This window comes from Vespula vulgaris, chromosome 11 (genome assembly GCF_905475345.1).
Source record: "Vespula vulgaris chromosome 11, iyVesVulg1.1, whole genome shotgun sequence".
Classification (NCBI taxonomy): domain Eukaryota; kingdom Metazoa; phylum Arthropoda; class Insecta; order Hymenoptera; family Vespidae; genus Vespula; species Vespula vulgaris.
Window position 1 is genome coordinate 6,778,605 of NC_066596.1, and position 22,440 is coordinate 6,801,044.

The following is a 22,440-nucleotide window of genomic DNA, read 5'->3' on the forward strand; positions in this document are numbered from 1 at the left end:
AGTATTTCAGTCTAGAGCACGACGTTTGCATCTCTTTCCTTCCAGTACTCGTGCCCTCTTCTCTTCTCTTCTCTTCATCGTTCTCGACCCGACAAGTATTGTCCAACTTGAATTCGCTAGAGAGATATACACCAAACTCTTCTTCTTCCATGCTCCTTTCTATCCCAGGCAGTCTTCGCAACGTAGTCTTAGCCAGCTCGCGTCCTTCCCCTTCTCCACCCCCGTACTCACCCATTCTCCCACTACCCTCTCCCAACCCCCTCCAAACCACTCTACGCTTCGTCCTTCTCTTCGTCCACGCTGGACTGGACTTAAGTTCCAAATGGGTTTAGCTCTGGTATCTCTTGCGAGAGCAAACGTCGTGGAACGGAAGACCGAATCGTAGACTGGTCTCTCTCTCTCTCTCTTTCTATCTCTTTCTCTCTTACCCTTAGTTCTACTTTGTGGGCAGAGTCTCTTTGTTTCTCGAGGCAATGTTCCCCGGCATTGCACGGCCCAATAACCGCGTCCTCGTTCGACTAACCGAGGATTTATTCTAGATAAGTCCTGCCTGTTTCTCACAGACGCAACTCAGACGATAGATCAAGAAGCGATCGTTGAATCTTTTCTCAATAGTTAACCTACGACATTACGATCCTTTCTTATCGGATAAAAGTAATAATAATAACAATAATAATAATAATAATAATAATAATAATAATAATAATAAAATTATTATAGCAATAGATATCAATTAACCTAAATTTCTATTACGATTCTAAAAATAAAATGTCTTATTTCATATTGATTTAACAACGACGTAACTACCACACTTTTATTAGATCACAATAATCGAATTTGATCGCGAGAATGGTTGGATTCGTCGTAATTAAACGGAGAAAATTTGTAGCATTTAATGAGAAATAATAAGTGGGAGGAAATGACGTTTATAAAGGGAATTCGGACAAGCGAACAAGCAACGTCCTCGTTTCAGAAATCTCTACGTGAATTGTGGGACGACTTCAAAGTGGGTGAAGTAGAGAAGGGTTTTCTCACCGTTCCACTTTCACCCGTGTCTCTTCACTCTCTCTCTCTCTCTCTCTCTCTCTCTCTCTCTCTCCCTCCCTCTCTCTCTCTCTCTATCGTGCAGCAAACCGCCATGGTATTATCGCTCCCGCGCGAACTATAAAGGCCGACCTCAAGCGTTACCGCCTTGCATGCATTGCTGCTGAGACTTTCGGCTTGAACGACGCACCCGAGACTTCGTTTTACAAAGCATTTAACGAACTCCGCATTCTCGGGTCCCCTCGATTCATCTTCTCCTATCTTTCTACGGTTTCCTTAACGGTGCAAGCAAACTGCCCTGTCCCTTTTCCTCCCCTCCAATCCCTCTAAATATCTCCCTGTGCAAGTAATCGCTAGTGCTGATCGCTGAAAACAAAAAATTTCGCTCTCTCGAGGTCGTTTGGTCTCGAATAAAAGATGCTTCTCTTTTCTTTTTTTTTTTTGTTTTTTCTTTTTACGTTCTTCTTATACCATGGGAAACAAGAAGAAAACAAAGTTTTTCTTTTGGTATAGAATTGTTTGATCGAAACAACGACGATAGCCCCGTATAAAAAACTTTTATAAATCCAGTCGAGTATAAATATCGAACGTGATATCGTTCGTGATAAACGATTTAATCGATAATGTTAACGAGCATTAACCGCTGCCAACCTTTCGGGTCACAAGTGCAAACGTTAACGGCGTGCCTTCGGTGAACATAACTCGCAGTTTCCGCGCGGTTAAGCATCGCGCGTTTCCCACCCAAACCTGGCAATTATTTTATCACATTACTCCCGCATGACGCGATAACAACGCTGTCGATCAAATTTCGCGCAACGGAACATCCGTTTCGAGCGATTTGCCGCACGTGTATCGTGCGTTTGTGTCCGTCACGATCTGTCCTTTGCTATTCGCTCTTTCTTTTTGTCTCTCTCTTTCTCTCTTTTTCTCTTCCTCTCTCTCTCTCTCTCTCTCTCTCTCTCTCTCTCTCTCTTCGTGTGTCTGTCCTCTCCCTCTCTCTTTTTCGCGAATTAAACCGTTCGGAAATCATGAAGAATTTATACGCTTAAGCGGAAATTTAAATGTCGTTTACCGGTCATTAATAAACCTTGACAGCGACCTAGCCACGTAGTAGTAGTCGATTTTAAATGCGGATTTTAGGACATTTAATTCAACCGAATTAAATACCCTCGGCATTAACAATCGCGTTTGTTTTTGTTTTATTTATCTTGTTTAGTTAGGAGCGAAGCTAGAATGTAGACATAGTTCCGTAAACGGGAAGATTTTTGATCTCTGAAAGATTAAAAAGTTACGATCTATATGAACGTGTTAAATTCTCAGATATTTATTGATACCGTTTACTAAAGTTTTAAAGTCTTTGCGAAGAGAGAGAGAGAGAGAGAGAGAGAGAGAGAGAAAGAACGAGAGAGGGAGAAAGAGAGAAAGAGAAAGAGATAAATAGAGGAAAGTTCGCTTATCAAATTTCTAAGCGTGACGGACACCGATGAAATATGGATCGATGAAACGATCCGTTCGCTTGTGGGGCTTTCAAAGCCAGACACAAAATTATTTGATCGTCCTGCATCCGGTGGATAGACAGCCGTGACAATGCGTTCCTTATTCGCGTCAAGTTCTACCGATATCGTAGATATATAAATAAGTTAATTACTGTCATTAATAACCGTCGAGTGCGACAAGCACTTTAAATTGTTCACCGGCCATCCTAATTTATTTCGTTCGCGGCCTCGTTAATTTTACGCCCGTTTTATCCTCGTAAATGCATTTTCTCAGCATTTTCCTGTCGTGCCGTCGGCGTCGATAAATAAAAATCGTTATTTAGACGGTGAGCCACTTTGAAACGTAATTATACATCACCGATAGAAATTGATACATACACACACACACACACACACACATTTATTCATATATAATTTGTTTTTTTTTTTTGTAAATATACGGAAACAAAAAATCTATTCCATTGGGTAAATTTTCCTCCCGAAAAAAGGGCATCGTACGCTCGTCGTTCTTACTATGGAGACTTTGCGAAATAACGTTATTTATCAAATGCTCGTGCACCTTTACTTCGTGCTACTATACCTCCCTCTTTTCTACCTTTTCCAGAAGATCAATACGCGTTAACAAGGTGGTGAAACGTCACCGATAAGGCCGATATTTATTGCTACCGTTAATATACATCCTACTCGGCCGAATAAAAAGAACATAAAATCCGGCTTAATGAGCATCGTGGAAAGTTTATTACTGCGCGTTTAACTACCACGGATTAAGATGGCTCTATTGAGAAAGATAAAGTCCACCATGCTGATGTGCTTCCCTGTCAGGACGAGTTTGAAGATAAGGTTCTGCATAAAAAAAAAAGAAAATGAAAAGAGAAGAAAGAGAGAGAGAGAGAGAGAGAGAGAGAGAGAGAGAGAGAGAGAGAGAGAGAGAGAGAGAGACAGGAAAAATAAACAAGAGAAAAATGAAATATTGCGAGTCAAGCTGCTTTACCTTCTAATTTTCGAGTTGAAGGATATATCGTGTATCTTCGAAATACACACCTACTTCCCGCAAATATCCCAAAGGAGACGAGGATTCATCGACGAGAGAGGAAAGGATGTACGGTGAATTCTTCTTCTCTGGAAAGCCTCCTTCTGATCCCTCGACAAAGGAAGAAAAATCCTATTACAGAAGGAAGGATCGTGCCTCTAATAGACATATAAAATTATTTTTTTTGTTTCTTTTTTTTTTCATCTTTCTCTCTCTCTCTTTTAGTTTTTTTCTTCTTTCTTATTTTCTTCTCTTTTCCATCTTTCTTCTTCCCTTTCCCATATTCCCAACATTTCTTCTATCTTCATTGAGAATAATTTTTACAATGGCAAAAAGGATATATAATTGTAAAAAATGGTCGAGCTAGCTACCAGCTGTTTATTAGTTGAAACACACACCGAATACATCAGACAGCATTCACGTTCGAGTACAAACGAAGACTAATGCGATCAGATCAGATCTAGAACGAGTAAGTTCGTTGCTCGACTACGACGACGAGGATGAGGACGAGGACGACGACAACGACGCTTATTGAAATTTAATGGATCCGTTTTCGTGTCGACGTGTTGCGGAAGGAGTTGGAAAAGTTTACCATCGACGACGAAACACACTTTGACACTGGGTTCGCTCGCGCGCATTGTTGCAAGAGAAAATCAATTTTACGAGGGTCCACCCCCCTATTCCACCTTCAACCCCTCAGTCCCCATCCCTAACTCCTCGCTGCGCGTAACTAGTAACCATAAGCAACCGAGATCCGATCTCATAGCGTTTCCACCAATATCGAAGTCTACTCTTACGCAGTAGTAGAACCAGTCAGTTCCTATCCGGACAAAGTAGACCACGGCTATTCGGTCTACCGCGACACAACTGGTTACAACTTTGACTTTGGTATGGCCAGGGTGCACTACTAGAAAGCCGTTATACTCGTTAATGGAAGCAAACGTTGAATCGGTCCCTTCCTAACTACTCGATCGTAACTCCTTCCTTCTCTCTTTCTTTCTCTATTATTTTTCAAAAACTATTAATTATTTTCTGCATCTTGTCTCACCGTCCTTTGGATCTCGTCGTCGATAGAATTTCAATACGTTCACCTTAACGTCAAAACAAAACAAAAGAAACGCGCTTTTCGAAAAAATTCTAATTTTATCTTTATTAACCACGCGTTCTTTACATTCTATTCCCCCGGAAATTTCTTTATCAATTCACATTTGCGCGCTGGGAAATTCTAATTTTTACCTATACGATCGTGCACCGTATAAATTTTATTTTTCTCAGACGTAAAACAAGCGTGGGTTCGTCGATTGACAAGAAGGAAATACTCGAACGGGTATGTATATATATATATATGCGAGAAGAGAGGAGAGGGGGTTGGAAGGAGGAGGAGGAGGAGGAGGAGGCAAAAAGCAGGAAGAGGAGCATCTCAGAAAGCTGAGGAAAAGTGGTGATGGCGATGGAGGTGGATGAGGAAGAGAGGAGGGGGTGAGTTGGTGGGTGGGGAGGGAATACCGACGATAATAAATATGCCCGGACCCGGCGGCCATAAATCCAACGTAATTGAATTTTCAACATCTATAACTAGCCGTCGCTCGGTGCGACCTCGGCAAACGGGATGTATCTTGAACGAAGCCAGACGATTTCTTCTTCTCCTTGCACCTCTCGAAGAAGGCGCGGCCGTCTTTTCGGTCGTCCCCGACTCCATTTTCCTTATACCTTTTTTTCTCTTCTATTTTCCCTGGCAGGACAATCGATCCTTCGATGTTCGCAACTCGGCTCTATTTTTAATTCGGTCCGCGAGTTCGTTGGCTCGTTCTCTCTTCTTCCCATCTCTTTCTCTCTTTCCACCTTCATATCTCTTAGCTTCCCTCTTACTTTTTTTCTTTTCCTTCTTCTTCGTCTTCTTCTCTTCGTCTTCTCCACTTCCTCCCTTGACTCCAAGAAATCGAAGAGTTCCTTTGACGCGAACATCTAATCAAGGATTTCCTCGACTCCGGACTCCCCTTCTCGTGCCAAACCGAAACCTTCACCCTCTTCCACCACCTCTTCTTCTTCAGACTCTTTTCTTCTCTTTCTCTACTTCGCGTCGCGACATTAGCTCTCTTTTCCACCCTCCCTCTCTCTCTCTCTCTCTCTTTTTCTTTCATCCCTATCTGTTCTTTCCGTTCTTTCTTTCACGCCATGCCATGCCATGCCAACTATGGACCCAACGCAGAAAACTTTGATTGTACGTAAGCTGAATACCCACTCCCCTTTAAAAGAAAAAAGGACAAGTACGAGGAATAGCATTCGGGTCTATCGTCGCAGTCTCTTTCTATCTCGATCCTCTCGGTCCTCTCTGTAAGTACGATGAGATTCGGGACTTATTGAAACTCCCATCTTTCAATGCTTCAACAACCCTCTTCCATCAATCTCTATCCGAGTATTCTATATTATCAACGATTATTTCATAAATAGGGAATTATTAGTCTGTTAACTTTTGAACGAAACACATTCATATATTTTATATTTCTCTTTCGAATCTTCTTCACTCCTGAAAAGAAGAAAAAACAAGGGGGGAGGGAAAAAAATATTTTTCTTGGATTTAGGAAGATGTCCTATCATTCTCTGGTCCGTTTGTCCGCTTTTTAAAACTTCTTTTTCCTTTACTTCAACAGTTATATATACTTCGAGAGACTGAGTCACTCTCTTGTATATGTATTCATGAAGCAATGTTTCTTGCTTGGGGGAAAGTTGGACGGTAAGTTTGCCCGCTGTCTCACGTTATTCATTACTTTCGCTCCGTCGACTCCTCGTCTCCAGAGCAATCCTGAAGAATGATACGAAACGAGAGATTAGTATAAACGCAAATGTAACCCGAGCGGACGGTGGCGAGGACGACGAGGAGAGGAGCGGTAGGATGTAATCAAGCGTAACTTTTCATTCCCTGTTGTCTGTCCTGTTTGAAAAGGGTGTACGATTCAGTTCGGCTAATTGTTAAGAACTTTCCGCTAGAAATTTATCGAGTAATAGATATATATCTATATATGTACCTACTATTTGAATACATAGATAAAATGAATGATACGTCTATCTACTCGATTACGAATGGCGTAATCGATCTTTATATCGTTAATTTATTACTCGTAAGAGCTTAATTAACGTTCTGGTCGATTCGTATTTCACTCGGCTCGCTATCGAATTATATAGATTGGTATTCTCTATTTAATAGAACGATTACGTTAAAGATTACTTGATTTATTTATTTTAGGGATATTCCTTTCATATATATAAATTTGGATAATGTCACGTGTCATCAATTCGTATAAATCTGTTTCATTATAATTAAATGCGTTAATGGATATTCGATCAAATGGAATCTACTTAAAATCATTATTTCCAGAGATCGAATCTATTTTGGATATGTCATAATTTTTTGCTTGTCGTCTTGATTTTTCCTTCCTTTCTTTCTTTTTCTTTTTTTTTTATTTTTAATTCGACTCGTTTAGTTCACGTCGTACAACGAAACTTTTCTGAAAGGATAATCGAACGCGCATTAGATCAATGTCTTTCAATCTTGATCTCATGCATTGCATGAAGTATCGAGGGGTCTCTACAAACAGTAACCTTCACGTAGAGAAGAGACCCGGGCAATCGATATTAACTTACGATGTACGTGTACGTGTGTATTTTGTAATACAAGCACTGTCAAGATAATTGGCCGGTTTTCAATGAAGCGTTACAAAATTTTTTCCATCTTAGTATTCTTTTTTTTTTTTTAATTATTGCTGGCAACGATCGAAAAATGCTTTATTAATCGTTATAAATCACGAGTTCGTTTGTTTCGATGAAACGTTTATCTCCGTGTATGATCGTGAAATTTTTATTTTTTCTTCGATGCATATCGGTTGTAGATTTTTCTCCTCGTTGTAAGAAATTATTAACGTTTGATCTAACGAATAATCGATAACGTTAACGGTGTAACATGTTTTCGCTGTAATTTTATTATTTTTATCTAAAAAGATGATCGCGCAGCGAACGACTGCCATCTCTGACAAGAGCTAGAAATTTCAGGGAGCTCGAAACTCGTCGATAGTCGGTACAATGTTTGAAATATTGATTAACAATTGATAAAAGCGAGTTCGTTCTTTCTCATTCGCGATAAGGAAGGACGCGTCAAATTCTAAAAGAAAAAAGGAAACAAAAATGATATCTCCGTTGATGCTTGCTTTATTCAAATTTATATAAGAAACCACAGATTAGCGTGCATTCGCCACGTTCTACCATATAGTAATAATAATAATAATAATAACAACAACAACAATTTTTATACAGAATATTTTGGTAATAATTTCTATTCAAAATATATTGACAAGTAAAAGAAATCGTAGACGAGACGAAAGATCGATTTCGGATCGGTGGTGGATTGACGATTCGATTCGATCGATCATCCATTCCATCGTTTCCTCAATTTCCATAAAGTACATAAAACGTTAAGAATTATGCTTCGTCTGTCTTAAGTTTTTCGGTCTGTGCAGAAACATTGTCTGCAACTGGTTCCGGTTCTCGTATTCCCATCCATTTGCATCGCTTTTGTAATTCCTGACGATACCTTTTCGATGGAAAGAATATTATATTTAGTGATATAAACGATATATAACGGATTCTCCAAATTTTTAGAATAAATTACCTTGGATGGTTGATGGCATAAATCCATGGATCTATGCACGAAACCGATTTTGCGAAAACTGCTGGTAACATAGCTACGTGAGGCGTCAACAAGTCGCTGGAATAGCGAATAAAATTGTAACGATTAAAATGGAATATTTCTAATTTATAAGTTGGATAAGTATTACAGATGATCGTATGCAGTTTCCTACCTATTTCCAAAAGCACCGATAACCGCAACAACTGCATATGGCGTCCATGCGCAAAGAAAGAGGAAGAAAATCGTAAATGCTACCTTAGCGATTCTGACTTCGACGCTACGTTCTTTATCCTGATTCGAAACCAAAGATTTCACGTTCATTTTTTTTGCCTGATCGCGAAGCATCTTCTCGTGTTGTCTTATGGATCTAATTAACTGTGAGTAGAAATAAACGATAAGGGTCAAAGGTAGAAGATAGGACCAGAGAAAGATCGAAGCTACGAAGACCCTCGTGTCCGAGTTATCCGATAGAAAATCAAAACTGCAGGTAGTTAGATATCCCTCTGAAATATCATGGAATTTTTATATGATTCCGTTTAGATTATAATATCTATGATGGATAGAATCGTCAATGGATATGATTATCGTTTTACCTGGTACATATTTTCCCCACATCTCCATAAGCGGTAAAACTGAAAATGGTAAAGCCCAGAACCAAGTAAACGCAACGATCAATCCAGCTTGCGATCCGTTTAGTCTACCATCGATCGGACACGATATGGTTCTAGCGAATCATAGAAAAATTTCTTTGAATTGTTATCCGAACATTGATATACAAAAGACAAGTAACATTGTATCTGGTGTTGGTTAAGTAGAAAACATTAGATACCTGTAACGATCGTAGGCAATAGCAACATTGGAAATTGCTTGCCCGATACCAGAAATGCTGCCCAAAAATGCAAATATAGCACAACCGATTTCCCAACCCCAAATACGTTGCAGGAAACTATTTATTATAAAATGTGGAATTTCTAACGCCATCGTTAGATCGAATATAGCCAGATTGACGATAAACATGTTCGAGGGTGTCCTCAGAGCCTTTGATCTGCAAAAAGTTTCAATGTCGTTTTAATCGTTGATTTGTTTTATTCCTATTCTATCGAATAGTTCGATACATTTCTTTTAATTTTTGTAAATTCAATCGTAATCGTTAATTTTGACAAAATTATCAATGGATTCGGTGGTCGAACGTCGTGAACGACGAGCTGCTGCGCGCGTCGTAAAGATGGCGTAAAGAAGTCGAACGTTTCGTTGAATTTATTCGAGAAATGAAAGAAAAAAAAAAAAAATACAAAAAAAAGGAGATAAAAAAAGAAAGAAAGGACCATATATGAATAATAGTTAATAATAATTCAGATTTTACGATCGACATACGTGGTAAATATCCATACGACGCATCCATTTCCAACGACGGACATGACAAACAGCATAAAATAAATAAGCGAGAGACCAATATGCCAGTATTTTCCAGGGGCGAGGTAGCCCCTCCAATGAATGTGTACGAGTCCCATGTGTTCCGGTGGTACGTTCCATCCCAAAAACCTTTCTTGCATTTGTTGGACCTCTCTAATTTAACAAGAAAATATAAAGTCATCGAAATTGGAAGGAAAACGTCTTTATCGCGATAGGAAAGTTCGATAAGTACCAGGTCGTTATTAAAGTTAGATAGACGCGAATTTCAACTCCTTTTTCTTTTCGACATTTCCGAGCTTTCATCGATCTTCCTACCGACTACTATTACCTTCGTAAAAGGTTGCTAATGGAAGGAAGAAGATCGAGGTAACGTTTTTGAATGTGACTAATACTTCAAAAAATTTTCGATCGTCAACTTGTAATAATTTGCTCGTCGATTATTCCTCGATTGTTAGTCGTATTAATTTCATTTTTAAATATTTCTAAGCTCTTTACCGTTCCGCGCGATCATTATCCCCGAGCTATAGTCCTACAATAGTGAATGAAGAGAGAGAGAGAGAGAGAGAGAGAAAGGGATTCGTGTACGCACGAAAGCTCTCTGTGTCTACTTCGTCGGATTATTTCTCTCCTTTCATCCTCGGAACAATGTCGAATGATTATGAAGGAAAAAGAAGAAAGAAAAAAAGGAAGCAAGAAAAAAAGAAAGAAAAAGAAGGAGTTGCGTTTTACCTACCCCATTCCGCCGACAAAAGGCTGAGGGCCGTTCTCGAAGGTATAGTTTTGCAGCAGCATCTTTCTTCAAGGCTGTGTCGTCGGTTGGTAGACTGACGAATCGTTAAAACGGATCTTCCAAGATAAACGAGATGTCTGAGCGAAGAAGAGTTTTAGTCGTCGTCTTGACGCGTCCTATCCACGTCCGAAAGGTTTCAACCCTTAGGACCTTGAATAGATATCTGTCGTGGACAATGAAGAAACCAACTGTGAGATTTTAACGAACGATTTTTTTACGTCTCCCACTTTCCAAAATTATTATTTCGATTTTTTTTTCTATTTCTTTTTATCCTCTCCTACGCTCGAGAAAGAAAAAAGAAATAAAAAAGGAAAGAGACACGAACGTTTCGTGGGATCGAATGTAATTTCTTTTCTTTTTTTCTTCTTTTCTTTTTTTGCTTACGTCAAGTTAGGATGTAAAATAAACTTCTACTTTGTGTCTACGTCCGTTCGAATCTGAATTGAAGTGAGACGCGGTGCGATAAGTTGACAGCACGTTCCGCAACTCACTTGACCCGTACCAAAGTTAGTGCGCTCTTTTATATCAAACCGATCGTGGTGATCGGGACTGTCGTGCCGTTTGATAGCTTAATTCGATTTACGAATCTAAGAAACCTTTTTCTATCCTCGAGTTCGTGTAGTCACGCGAACTTGACTCTAGTACTTCTACCTTGTTTCCCTATGAGAGAAGATATGTCCTTTCGTGACGTTCTTTTAATCCTCAGTCAAGGTGATCGAAATCGAAATCGAATCTTCTTATTTTTATAATTTACACGCGTCTACGTAGAAAGGAAAGAAAACGATGAGAGTCCGTTGAAACATTCATTTTATTTTATATATCGAGAAAGATAAATGATAAGTATTATCGAAAAGAAAAAGAAAAAAAAGAAAAAAAAGAAAAGAAAAGAAAAGAAAAGAAAAGAAAAGTGTTATTTCTCTTTATCGAAAGAGCATATACTTTTGTGAAGATCTCAGGATAATATCAGCATCATTCGTAGAACGAGTTTGATCTGACGTCGCAAATAAGCTCTTCTCCTTTCATAGTCACGGTATGGAGATCGAGTATGGCGTGTCGGTTGAGAATTTAATTCGATTTAGAAATGCAAGAAACCTTTTGTTAAACCCAGGCCAGTCGGTCACGCAACTTGATTTCAAATCTAGCCTTTATTACTCGTACTTTCTTTAATGCATTACCGATTACTTTTGCTGGAGGTAACGTTGTCGGTCGAGAGTTACTCGTTAAGTACTTACATACTGTCGTTGGAGAACGAAAAAGAAGAAGAAGAAGGACAGGAAGAGTGAAAAATAAAAAGAGAACGATATTTCAAATCATGGATTTATTTAAAAGGGGTAACACATGTGTTACAGTGAAAGAACACAAGGACCGAGTAGAGAATAATCGTGGCCATTGGTTTCTACATCAGTTTCTCTCTGTCTCTCTGTCTCTCCCTCTCTCAGTCTCACTTTCTCACTCCAGCTGAAGTGAACAACGGTGGAACGGAGCTAACAAATCGTCCTACCTATTAATCTCTCCAACGCATACGCTTACTGATCGGGAGTAGGCGTTAATCGTGGAAGAGAATGAGATCAGTTTGGTGTTTCCAACTCGTAACGATGTCATCGTTTGAAAAAAAAGAAGTATAAAAGGAAGAAGAAAAAGAAGAAGAAGAAGAGAGAAAGGATGAGAAGTGAGCGTATAGTAGGTGATATTTGGTTTTTGTATGGATTCATTTGAACGAGCCTAGAAATTCATCTGGTACAAAAAGAATATATATATATACACACCTCACACATACACACGCGCGCAGTACATACACTAGCTGCATAGGGTGCATCGTGCGTACGTGTATTCGAGCTCACGGAACAACCGCAGCCTTCCCTCGTCCACTGAGTTAAATCATAAAATTGTCTGTGGGGTGGCCGCGAAATTCCACTGATTTACGAGCACCAGGTCGTCCGCTCTGCTCGTACTCCCGCCGATGGCTCGATGGAGTGCTACTGTGAACTCGGTTGAGAGAACGTTAAAATCTCTCTCTCTCTCTCTCTCTCTCCCTCCTTCTCTCTTTTTATCTGTTTTTCTCTCTTTCTCTCTTTATCTCCATCTCGTTTTCCTTCTCTCCCACGTAGCAAGATACAGTTTCGTGTTTTTTGTACAGTGATCCTGGTCGGAGAAATGACCACGGAAAGAGGAAAAGGGAACGGAGAGTACGGGGAAGTAGAAAACAACCGTGAAAAGGGACAGGGATTTTCATAGCGCGCGTAATAGCTGGTAGGGCGGCTGAGTTTTTCACGATTCAACAGATATATTTACGAGCTTTGTCCGTACGTGTAATTTTCACGACTCATCGGGCCACGCTGGTGTTGTTCACACGGTGGAAATTTAGTTGGGAAGCTTGAATGACGTACAATGAAACAGTTCCGGTTGATTCGTGATCGCGTCGGAAATGTAACCAGGGATTAAAAATTTTTCTCCCCTTTCTCTCCCTCTCATTTTTCTCTCTCGATCTCTTTCGATCTCTCTCTTATTATCTCATTTACATATCAAAATCCGTATTTATTATATTTCCTATCTGTCAGCAAACAAAAAATAATAAATGGATAGATATTACTCTCGCAAGGTTTAGATTTTATTTCCATTTAAACGAACCTTATCCTTTTTTTTTCTTATTCATTTTCTACAAGAAGTCTTCGAATTTAATTGATCTTTAATTTTCCTTTTTCCAATCTCTTCGAACTCTCGTCGTCGTCGTCGTCGTCGTTCTCGTTGTCGTTTTCGTTGTCGTCATCGTTGTTATTTCTCGTTTCGTATCTCAAAAGATATTCATAGTAAAATCGAGCTCTTGCAAATACCTCTGCGAATACCTCTACGACTACGAGAGAGAAAGAGAGAGAGAGAGAGAGAGATAGAGAAAAAAGAGAGAGAAAAAGAGAAAGAGAGAGAGAGAGAGAGAGAGAGAGAGAGAGAGTGCTAGCTCTTTTCGCGGCATGCTCACTTTTTCCTTTGTTTCCCGTGTGCTTTTACCGAAGCAACGACCATCATGGTATCCTGGGCGCTGTCCGATATAAATAATGATCGATCGTACTCTAGGTTTCGAGCTGGCTGGCAAACGGCAATGGAGAAAGGCATTCGATTGGACGGCACTCTCTCTTTCTCTCTTTCTCTCCCTCTCTCTCTCTCTCTCTCTCTCTGTCTGTACGATACTCGTTAGGTAATGCACTACTCGACGGAAGAATCCTCGCTGTTTCCTACCCCGTTAAGCAGGTATTGGACATTGTATCAGAGCCATTTCAAACGACTCGGAAAGCTACTCTCAACTCCGATGACATTACGAAAAGCACAAGTATGACATATTCAAAAGTCGAGGAGAGAGAAACGATTGTGATCGGTTGAACGTAAAATTATATCGAGAGAAATCGAGTTACTTGATAAAGTGGCATCAATAATAAATTTTCGATAAGTTCGATGCTAGATGAACGAGTATCGAAAATTGATGTGGTTCCTCTTGTTTCTTTTTTCCCTTTTCTTTTCTTTTTTTTTCTTTTTTCTTACGATTGAAAGCAATCTGTAATCTATTTAATATTGTACCGTACGGTATTAATACGATATATCCGTAGAAATCGATTTTATATATTTAACATCCAGTGGATAATAATTTTTTAACTATTTTATAGGCAGACCTTTATCACGCCGAGAGCATTTCACTCTTGAAAGAAGAAGAAGAAAAAAAAAGGTTCTCTTTCGGTCCTCTCTCATCAGCGTAATAGTTTCCTTTCTGGTTCGTACAAGAGGGATATGAGTAGGGAAGAACAGAGTTTCGATGTTGGCATCGTCGAGCTATTATCACCATCGTCATTTCGATGGAAGGATCGTCGGCTACGGATAGGAGTGTTATAAAGAAACGAATCCTGCCATTCGAATCTACATCAGAAGCAATTCTTTCTAATCCCTTCGTTCTTTTTCTATACGTCGTCTTTGTTGTCGTCGTTCTCGTCGTCGTTGGTGATAATAATGGTGATGGTGGTCGTGTACGATGGTTCGAACGAAAAAAAAAACAAAGGAATGCAGATTGGAGAGAAAAAGAGAGAGAAAGAGAGACACGGATTAACGAGGATTAACGCTAATTGGTCGCTCGACTCCTCCTTCTCCTCGTTCTCTTACTACTTCTCGTACCCTGCTTGTTCGATAACTTCGCTAGTAGTAATAGTAGTAATAGTAGTAGTAGTAGTAGTAGTAGTAGTGGTAGTAGCTTCGTCATCCAACATTCGTCCACCCCTTCGATTCTTTTACTTCCTTAAAACTCCTGGATTCGAGCTGAAGTGAGTATTTTGTGTGCGGTATGGCCAGAGATTGACACTCATTTTCCAAGTCAAGAGGGATCACGATTATTCAAATCGTGTCATTGACTCGCACTCGCGAGATATATATTCTTTTCGCTTCGATGGACCGATTACTATGAAATCCCTCTTCCCCCCCCCCTCTTTCTTTCGATAAAACCTCCTCGAAGCAACCCTCTTTTCCTTCGATAAAAGGATGTACATATCAAAGTTACGAGCGAAACACGAGAACCGGCCGAGTTATCGAGATTGATTTTTCTTCCAAAAATTGGGCGCGGATCTTGTAACGCCCAACGTCTCTCTCACCCCTATTTCTCTCCCTCTCTCTCTCGCTCTCTCTCTCCCACCCTATTAACCATCCCTGTTTTCCTTTACTCAAATCATTCCATTCTTATTTTTCAGTTCTATAGCTATTCCATTCTTTACGAGCTTTCTCTTATCGAGAATCGAAGCTTTCGTATATATACATATATCTATACATATTTTTTTTTCTTAGTTTTGTTTTTCTTTTTTTTTCAAATAGATTCAAATAATTTTTGCTACGACTGTGATTTTGTTCGATCAATGATTAAAATTTATTTTCGGAGAGTAATAGAATAACGAGGGATTATATATAAGAGGAAGGTTTGCCAAAATTGGACAGTTGCCTAAATTTTGATCTCATTTGTCGTCCTTAATTACAAATATTTCAAGCAATGCAATCGGCTTTATCGATAAACTGTAAAAAAAAAAGCGGAGAGATTGAACAAAGGAAGACACACGATATAACAAAATGAAGTCTAACGTGAAAAAAATATTTCTCTATTCGCTCCGAACGAACATTGTGAACAACGAATAGTTTGTACTTAACAAAAAAGAAACTTTATTATCTTGCAGAAAAAGTATATTATTTTGTTCGTATTAGCGTCATTATTAAATATGATTTCTACATAAAAAAAAATATCTTCTTTCATTTTTATCGTTTTACATCTTTTTATCGTTTTGCTGTAATGAATTTTAATTGTTACTTATAGATTTCTCTCTTAGTTCCAACTTAGGAAACTGATAGTAAACAAATTAAACAATCGATATCTTATTAGGACTAATTACATTACCAATTACATTACTTGTATTTTTCCATTTTATACGTATTAATGATAATCTATTTAAAAATATAATATTATTTAATAAAAGTGCATAAAGTGTATTACGAACGCTTTTTGTTTTCATTGAATACGTACTAAAGTTATGGGTGAAACAAAGAAAACAAAGATGATCCAACAATGAAGCAAGCTTTTCCTTTATATATACATACATATCTCTATACATATATACATACATATATATATATATATAGTTATAAATAAACTTGTAAGGTTTGAGGCTATGTTGAATAAAGACGAGCTTAAGTGCACAAAGTTAAACTTAATGTAGCGGCAAAGTAGGTAGTTGTTGAGAAAAATTCAATTCGCGCGTCGTAAGTCGACGAACGAACGAACGAGCAAGGAAGCGAGTTGAAAGGAACTTCTTTTTTGATGAACTTAAGTAATCGTATTATTCCACCCCCCTTGTTCCTTGGGTCTTCTTCTCCTCTCGTTCTCATTATTCTCTTTTTTCTTTTTCTTTTTCTTTTTGTTTTTTTTTACTTTCTTTTTTTTTTATTTCTCCTTTCTCGTTCCCACCGACCCTACTTCAGGATAGAGCACAAGCGGTCGCGCACTTTTATTCCGCAATTAACGGTCGTGCAAAAAGTACAAAAGATAAAGAAAGAAGGAAAGACAAACCAGCAACCCTTGTGTCTTCTCACGACAATGAAACGCAGGCCTCTTATTTAGCCAGCACGTTCGACGCAATTCTCCTCCTACCTACGTATTCCCGCAATTTCACACTGTATTCGCGTTTCTCTTTGTTTCCGATATGCCGCTGCTAAAAAAGGAAAAAGAAAAGGAATCAGAAGAACAGGTATAAGAAAAAGGAAATAATGAAGAAGAATGGACGTGAAAGAGCGAGAAAATCAATGAGCAGAGAGAAAAAAAGAGGAAAGGAACAGGAAGAAAAGAGAAAGTATTCATCGATACTGTACTGGCAAGCAAAAAAGAGAGAGAGAGAGAGAACAAATTACAAAAGAGAAAAAAGATAAAGAAAGATAGAAAGAAGGGAAGAAAGCAGGCAAACTATATTTTATATCAAAATATAATATTTCGTTGAAGAATCGGTAGAAATAGAATTTGATTTCGATTGAAAGGAAATACAATAAACGAGACTCGTCGAAATTGCAAGCTGCGATATAGAAAGTATCTCGTTTTTCCTACTACCTTAAAGGGATCTCGAGTTCGACTCGATTTCACGAGTTGATCATTATCGCATAGAACATTTTTCTTTCGTATTTCACGACGAAAGAAAGCTCGCTTCGTTCATGAACCAACGTCGGTCAATACGCACAATGCATTGTAGGGTTGCGCGCGTGCGTCTCTGTATATGTGTGTATGTGGTTACAGAGTGCGGTCTCTGGCAGGTAAGCAGAAGCGATTGTTAGAACCCGCAATTTCCAACAGCTGTGCGAGCGAGCCAACGTTATGTTACGTAGACTGCACCAATTGCCTGGCTGATCCTCGACCTCCCCTACTTCTCCACCAATTCGACTTCTCACGCCCGGATAAACGGCATTATCGTACTTCTGTTCGGCCAGGCTTGAAAGAGCACGCGAACGAGGGAGACACAGTAAGAGAGACAAAGAGAAAGAGAGAGAGAGAGAGAAGAATCAACGCAGGAGAACACGTATGGCGGTCGTAATGTCGTAAGGTTTGTTTCTAGAACCATAAAACGCCACTGGTGGACTCTACTCCTTTCTCTCTCTCTCTCTGTCTGTCTGTCTGTCTGTCTGTCTGTCTGTCTGTCTCTCTCTATTTCCGAAGCAAACGTCCTATTCCCGTTCAATATAGCGTGCTTTCTCGAGGTGAATCAAGTGGCTCTTCTACCTCAATGATGTTTCCTTTGTCCATTGTTCTACGATCTATCGAGGAAAATGTGAACAAGGACCAATGGATAATCTCATTTCGTAGATTTCTTTCAATTCGATTTCCTTTTCCATCCATATAAAATATTTCTTGTTGTTGTATTCTAACGTCTATGCGGATTCACCAAATGGAAAAGAAGATATGGGAAGATCGATAGAAATGAAATGTACGATAGGTAATAAAGAATAATTGGAAACGAAATGCTTTTTAATACGGTTCTCAATGCTATTGTTTATGTTAATGACAACGAATCGGAAATCTTTGATATACGTGTATCTGCGGCGTAAGTTTGCCCGTTAAGAGAAGAGAGGTAAACTGATGTGTACGTTTCAGAGTAGTTACGGAAGGTCTTGGTCGGACAGATTTCACTTCCCGTTGACTATTCAAAGGCGTACAAAGGGATGATACCTGTGTGGCATGATGCAAATGAAACGCCTAGTAGGCTCTGAAGGGCTTAATCAGTCGACTTTGATTCAGGAATCGAAATAGAGTAGGTACAGACAGCCGATCTTGATCGGTAATACGGCCGATCATTCAACCTGCGCACACTTTGCCTATCGAGCATGTTACATCCGGACCTACGAATTTCAGGTGAATTACTGATACGAACGTAATGCTCTTAACGTTTGTTAACGTTTCGTCGAACGATCTTCTTCCCCCACCTTCTAAAAAAAGAATAAAACGAAAAAGAAAAACGAAAAAAAGAACACAAAAAAGAGAGAAAAAAAAAGAAAATAATAAATTATTATTTCACAATCGCATGGGTATCGCTTTTATCTCTTTCTTTTTTCGTTTCTTTCTTTCTTTCTTTCTTTCTTTTTTTTCTCCTCGGAAAAGGGAAATGTAAAATGATAAAACGAAGAAGAATATATATCTAAAATGGGAAACATCGAAGACGGGCGAGAATCGTGACTGAAATAACTTTTCATCCCTTTTCACCTTCTTTACTCTTATCCTCCGTCGTTGCTCGACTCTGCAGGTACCGTTACATAGCTCGCGAATACAAAGAAAACGCGTAACGTCGATTTCGCGAAATTCTTCGAAAAAATTTTGCATAATTTTGGGGGCATTGTCTTTTGATGTTGAAGATGAAAGAACTCGCGACTGAATACCCGTCGAGGCAGCCCAACGTATCTACTTCTTTTTTCACAGACCGTTTTACTTTCCACATGCTTACACACACACACACACACACATATATATATATGTATTCTTTTTCCTTTTCTACTTTCGAAATATACTTAGTCGTCAAAGAAAGTGAAAATTATTCGTAGACGTACCGTCGCAAAAGTTCCATTTTCTAAGACGACGTTTTCATTACCAAACCGAGCATCGCGAAAATGCAATTTTTCGTAGGGATTCCTGGAGTTGAAAGGCACGTCGTTCTACGTACCACCGACGACGAGTCAACGCGCATCGTATAAGAGAGAGAGAAACTTGACAAATGAACATCCCGGAGTGGTGGTACGGTGGAAAGCACAAAGGGCTCGAGGTATACAAAAGCGAGCAACATCTTCCAACCCTCTGATAAGCTTCGATAATCCAGCGGTACAGAGAGGTATATAGATAGAGAGAGAGAGAGAGAGAGAGAGAGAGAGTAGTCTGACGGTATTCTAGGAAAGAAAGAATATCGGTAGGAGACTTGTAATTTCAGGAAGAAGGCGCTACGAGGAGGGCAAAGTCGACGAGCGTGATAGAGTCGAAGAAAAGGGCAGCAAGTAGCGCCTGGTGCCCTTGAGGGAAACCGAGAAGAAAGGCTACTCAGGCGGTCGTCTGAGTCACAGTAGTCGTTGCGCGGAGACAAAGCCGATGACAAGGGAGGGGAAGTCGTTGCTGGTACTTGGAAGCAAGTTATGTTGCTTTTGCGTTTGTCGCGATGTGTCGGACGATGATGCGCGAGGGAAAGAAACCGGGGTGTGCCGAAAAAGCTCCAAATTGTAAAGGAAAAAAAAAAAGAGGAAAAAAGAAGACAAGAAAAAGAAACGAGTAAAAAAAGAAGAAAGAAAGAAAGAAAGAGGAATAGAAAGAGAAATAACAAAGGAAATACCGGTACAGAGAGGATGTGCAGAGAGAAACGCGTATCGGAAGAAGGCGTGTGCCAGTGGCGCAGGCGTACGAGACCGAGACCGAGCACGCTCGGCTTAATTTTGCCCTTCTAGTCTCATGGTTATTCGAGCACCGACGACTACTGTGCGCCTCGCGCGCGGGACAGTCGAATCGCTCCAGGGGATTCGCCATCTTTTGTTCCGGCACAATGGCGGCCGTAGCACAAAAGTGACTAAGTGCTCGTAATACTCGCCATTATACGCCATCCACCCACCTCCCCTTCTCTTTCTCCTTCCTTCTCTTCCTCCTCCTCCCCCTCCTCTTTCTCCTCCTCAACCTCCACCACCATCTCCACCTCCACCTCCTCATTCTCCTCATCCTTCTCTTTCTCCTCCTCCTCCTCCTCTTCCTCTTCCTCTTCCTCCTTCTCCAGCTACTCTTCTTCTTCCTCCTAACAGTCACACTCGTTCGTTCCTAGCCATTCGTCTCTTTACGCTTTTCTTCTATCTCTCGCTTTTGCCCCTTTTCCTTTCTCCTGTCTCCGTTGCGTTGTCGGATTCCTTGGTGCACGGCAAAGGAACAAGAGCCGGCACTGGAAATGGGATGGAAAAGTAAAGGGAGAATGATCGGGAACGTGCTATTCGAAAACCCCCTTTTTTGTTTCTCTCTTTCTCTTTCTCTTTTTCTTTCTCTCTTTCCCTCTATATCTCTTTGTCCTTCTCTTTCCTTTTTTCTTTATATCTCTCTATCTTTTCTTTTCTTCCTCTCTCTCTCTCTCTCTTCTTCTCTACTTGTTGGATTTCTTTGGATAACTTTACCTTTTTTTTCAAAATATCCTAAAGCTGTATTCCCTTTTTATTTCCTATTTCTTTGCTGACGGAAGATAAAGAAGAATCCTTGAGAGAATTGGTACCCATCGGAAACTCCTTATCTATGCTCTCTCTCTCTCTCTTTCTTTTTCTCTATTCGTCTAATTGTAACTTCTCCAACGTTCTTTAATCTTTTATTCTCTTCTTCTTCGTTCTATACAGTATAGTTAGAGTTTAGCTTCGTTCGACCGAGTACTATTCCGCTTATTTATTCCCGAGAAAGGGGCCCGTGCTAACGCTCGTCGTTAACGAAGGAAAGATGAACGGAAACGTCGATCTAAACCGGTAACGCCGCTATTCTCGAGATATTAATGACCGCTCGTTATAACGTTGACCAGGCTTACAAAGTTAGTTAACAACGGCGATCGCAATTTGTAAAGTCGTACCTGGTTTTCACAAAGAGAGAGATCCAGCGTGTAGGAATAGGAAAGAGTGGCATATGGAACACGGTGCAACGCTGCTACTGCAGTTCGTTCGAAATTGATATAGAGGCCCTTTACTCGTGCATTGTTCGAACGATCGTGACACATGGCTGACACCTGGGAACACCGTCAAACTCGCGACAGAGCCCTGCCACTCGTTCCGCGGCCCTTCGGGAAATTAAAAATTCCTTTAAATCGATATTTAATCGAGAACCGTCAAGCAACGGAAAAGGATCACGCGAGGGAAATGCCGTCTGAACGGCATTCGACCGTTCTCCCATTTATCGATCTTCTCGCTTTCTTTATTTCTTCGTTTCTTTCTTTTTTCCTATTTTTTTTTCTTTTTCTTTTTTGCTTCTATTGTTTTGTTTTCTTTTTTATTTCCTACCTACAAACTTTTTAATCGTTCGATCTTTCATCCCCCGATCGTTTATACCGTGATAAGAGAAAAAAAAGAAGGAAAGAAAGAAAGAAAGAAAGAAAGAAAGAGAAATAATAAAAATCGCTGCATCTCAATCCTAACTCGTAAATTCGATTCGAGTTTACCAATGCGATTGCAGATTTAAAAATAACTTTACGAAAAGTTTATCTAGAGTGAATTTCTCTCTTCGGATAAGTGAGTATATATACGTACACACACAGACATATATAGGTATCGTCTCGTGTTAAAAGTTTCATTCGATTTATCATCTCCATCCACCTCGCAAAGTATATTTTGCGTTATTATACGATTGGATATTCAATTAGGGCCTTTTCTTATTTATTTTATTTCTCCTATAATTAACGAAATAAATATTCCGAATCGATTAATCGGTTCATTTAATCTTTAGAATAGATCTCTCTTTCCCTCTCTCTCTCTCTCTCTCTCTCTCTCTCTCTCTTTCCTATTCTTTCCCATTAGATTATTGAAGAACTTTTAAATATCTCTTGATTGAATTTTCATTGAAAGTACCAAAGACGAAAAACTTTCTTCGTACTATTCTCTACGTTTTGCTTCTCATTATTTCTTTTATATCGCAGAATAAATAAATAAATCAAGTAAGAACGAATAAACGAAAGAGAGTTGGAGAATCGTAGCATCCAATCGGGTATTTGCGCTCTTAAAACCAAACAACCGGAACGCGCGTGATATTCGATCGATATTAGATAATAGCGAAGATAACGAGCAAACGATTTTGCATTCGGAACTAGTAATTTCATTAAATTAATTGCTCTGTTGAAATTATCTTGAATAATTAATATCGCAACAAAAAGCTCAAGCTTACTCGCTATCTACGAGTTTTACAGTCACGTCGAGTGGATCGTTAAACATGGCAAATTAAAATAGCTGATTTCAG

At 39.5% G+C, this 22,440-nt stretch overlaps 1 protein-coding gene across 1 annotated transcript; it reads right to left on the reverse strand.

The window, feature by feature from the left end:
• Positions 1 to 7,755: 7,755 nt before the first annotated feature.
• LOC127067468 (opsin, blue-sensitive) lies at positions 7,756 to 10,947 on the reverse strand. The gene is made up of 8 exons (XM_051002420.1): positions 10,839 to 10,947; positions 10,398 to 10,617; positions 9,626 to 9,817; positions 9,081 to 9,296; positions 8,845 to 8,975; positions 8,424 to 8,754; positions 8,234 to 8,329; positions 7,756 to 8,155 (listed from the first exon to the last, which is right to left on the reverse strand). Exons 2-8 carry the CDS (start codon positions 10,454 to 10,456, stop codon positions 8,044 to 8,046), a joined length of 1,137 nt encoding a protein of 378 aa, XP_050858377.1. The 5' UTR covers positions 10,457 to 10,617; positions 10,839 to 10,947; the 3' UTR covers positions 7,756 to 8,043.
• Positions 10,948 to 22,440: the final 11,493 nt, after the last annotated feature.

Excerpts from the sequence above, each read along its gene's own strand:
- LOC127067468 (XM_051002420.1), bottom strand. The coding sequence starts at position 10,456 with ATGCTGCTGCAAAACTATACCTTCGAGAACGGCCCTCAGCCTTTTGTC. Across the intron at positions 8,755-8,844 it reads GTGGGGAAAATATGTACCAG|AGGGATATCTAACTACCTGC; the intron begins GTAAAACGATAA and ends ATGATATTTCAG. Across the intron at positions 8,156-8,233 it reads TATGCCATCAACCATCCAAG|GTATCGTCAGGAATTACAAA; the intron begins GTAATTTATTCT and ends TCCATCGAAAAG.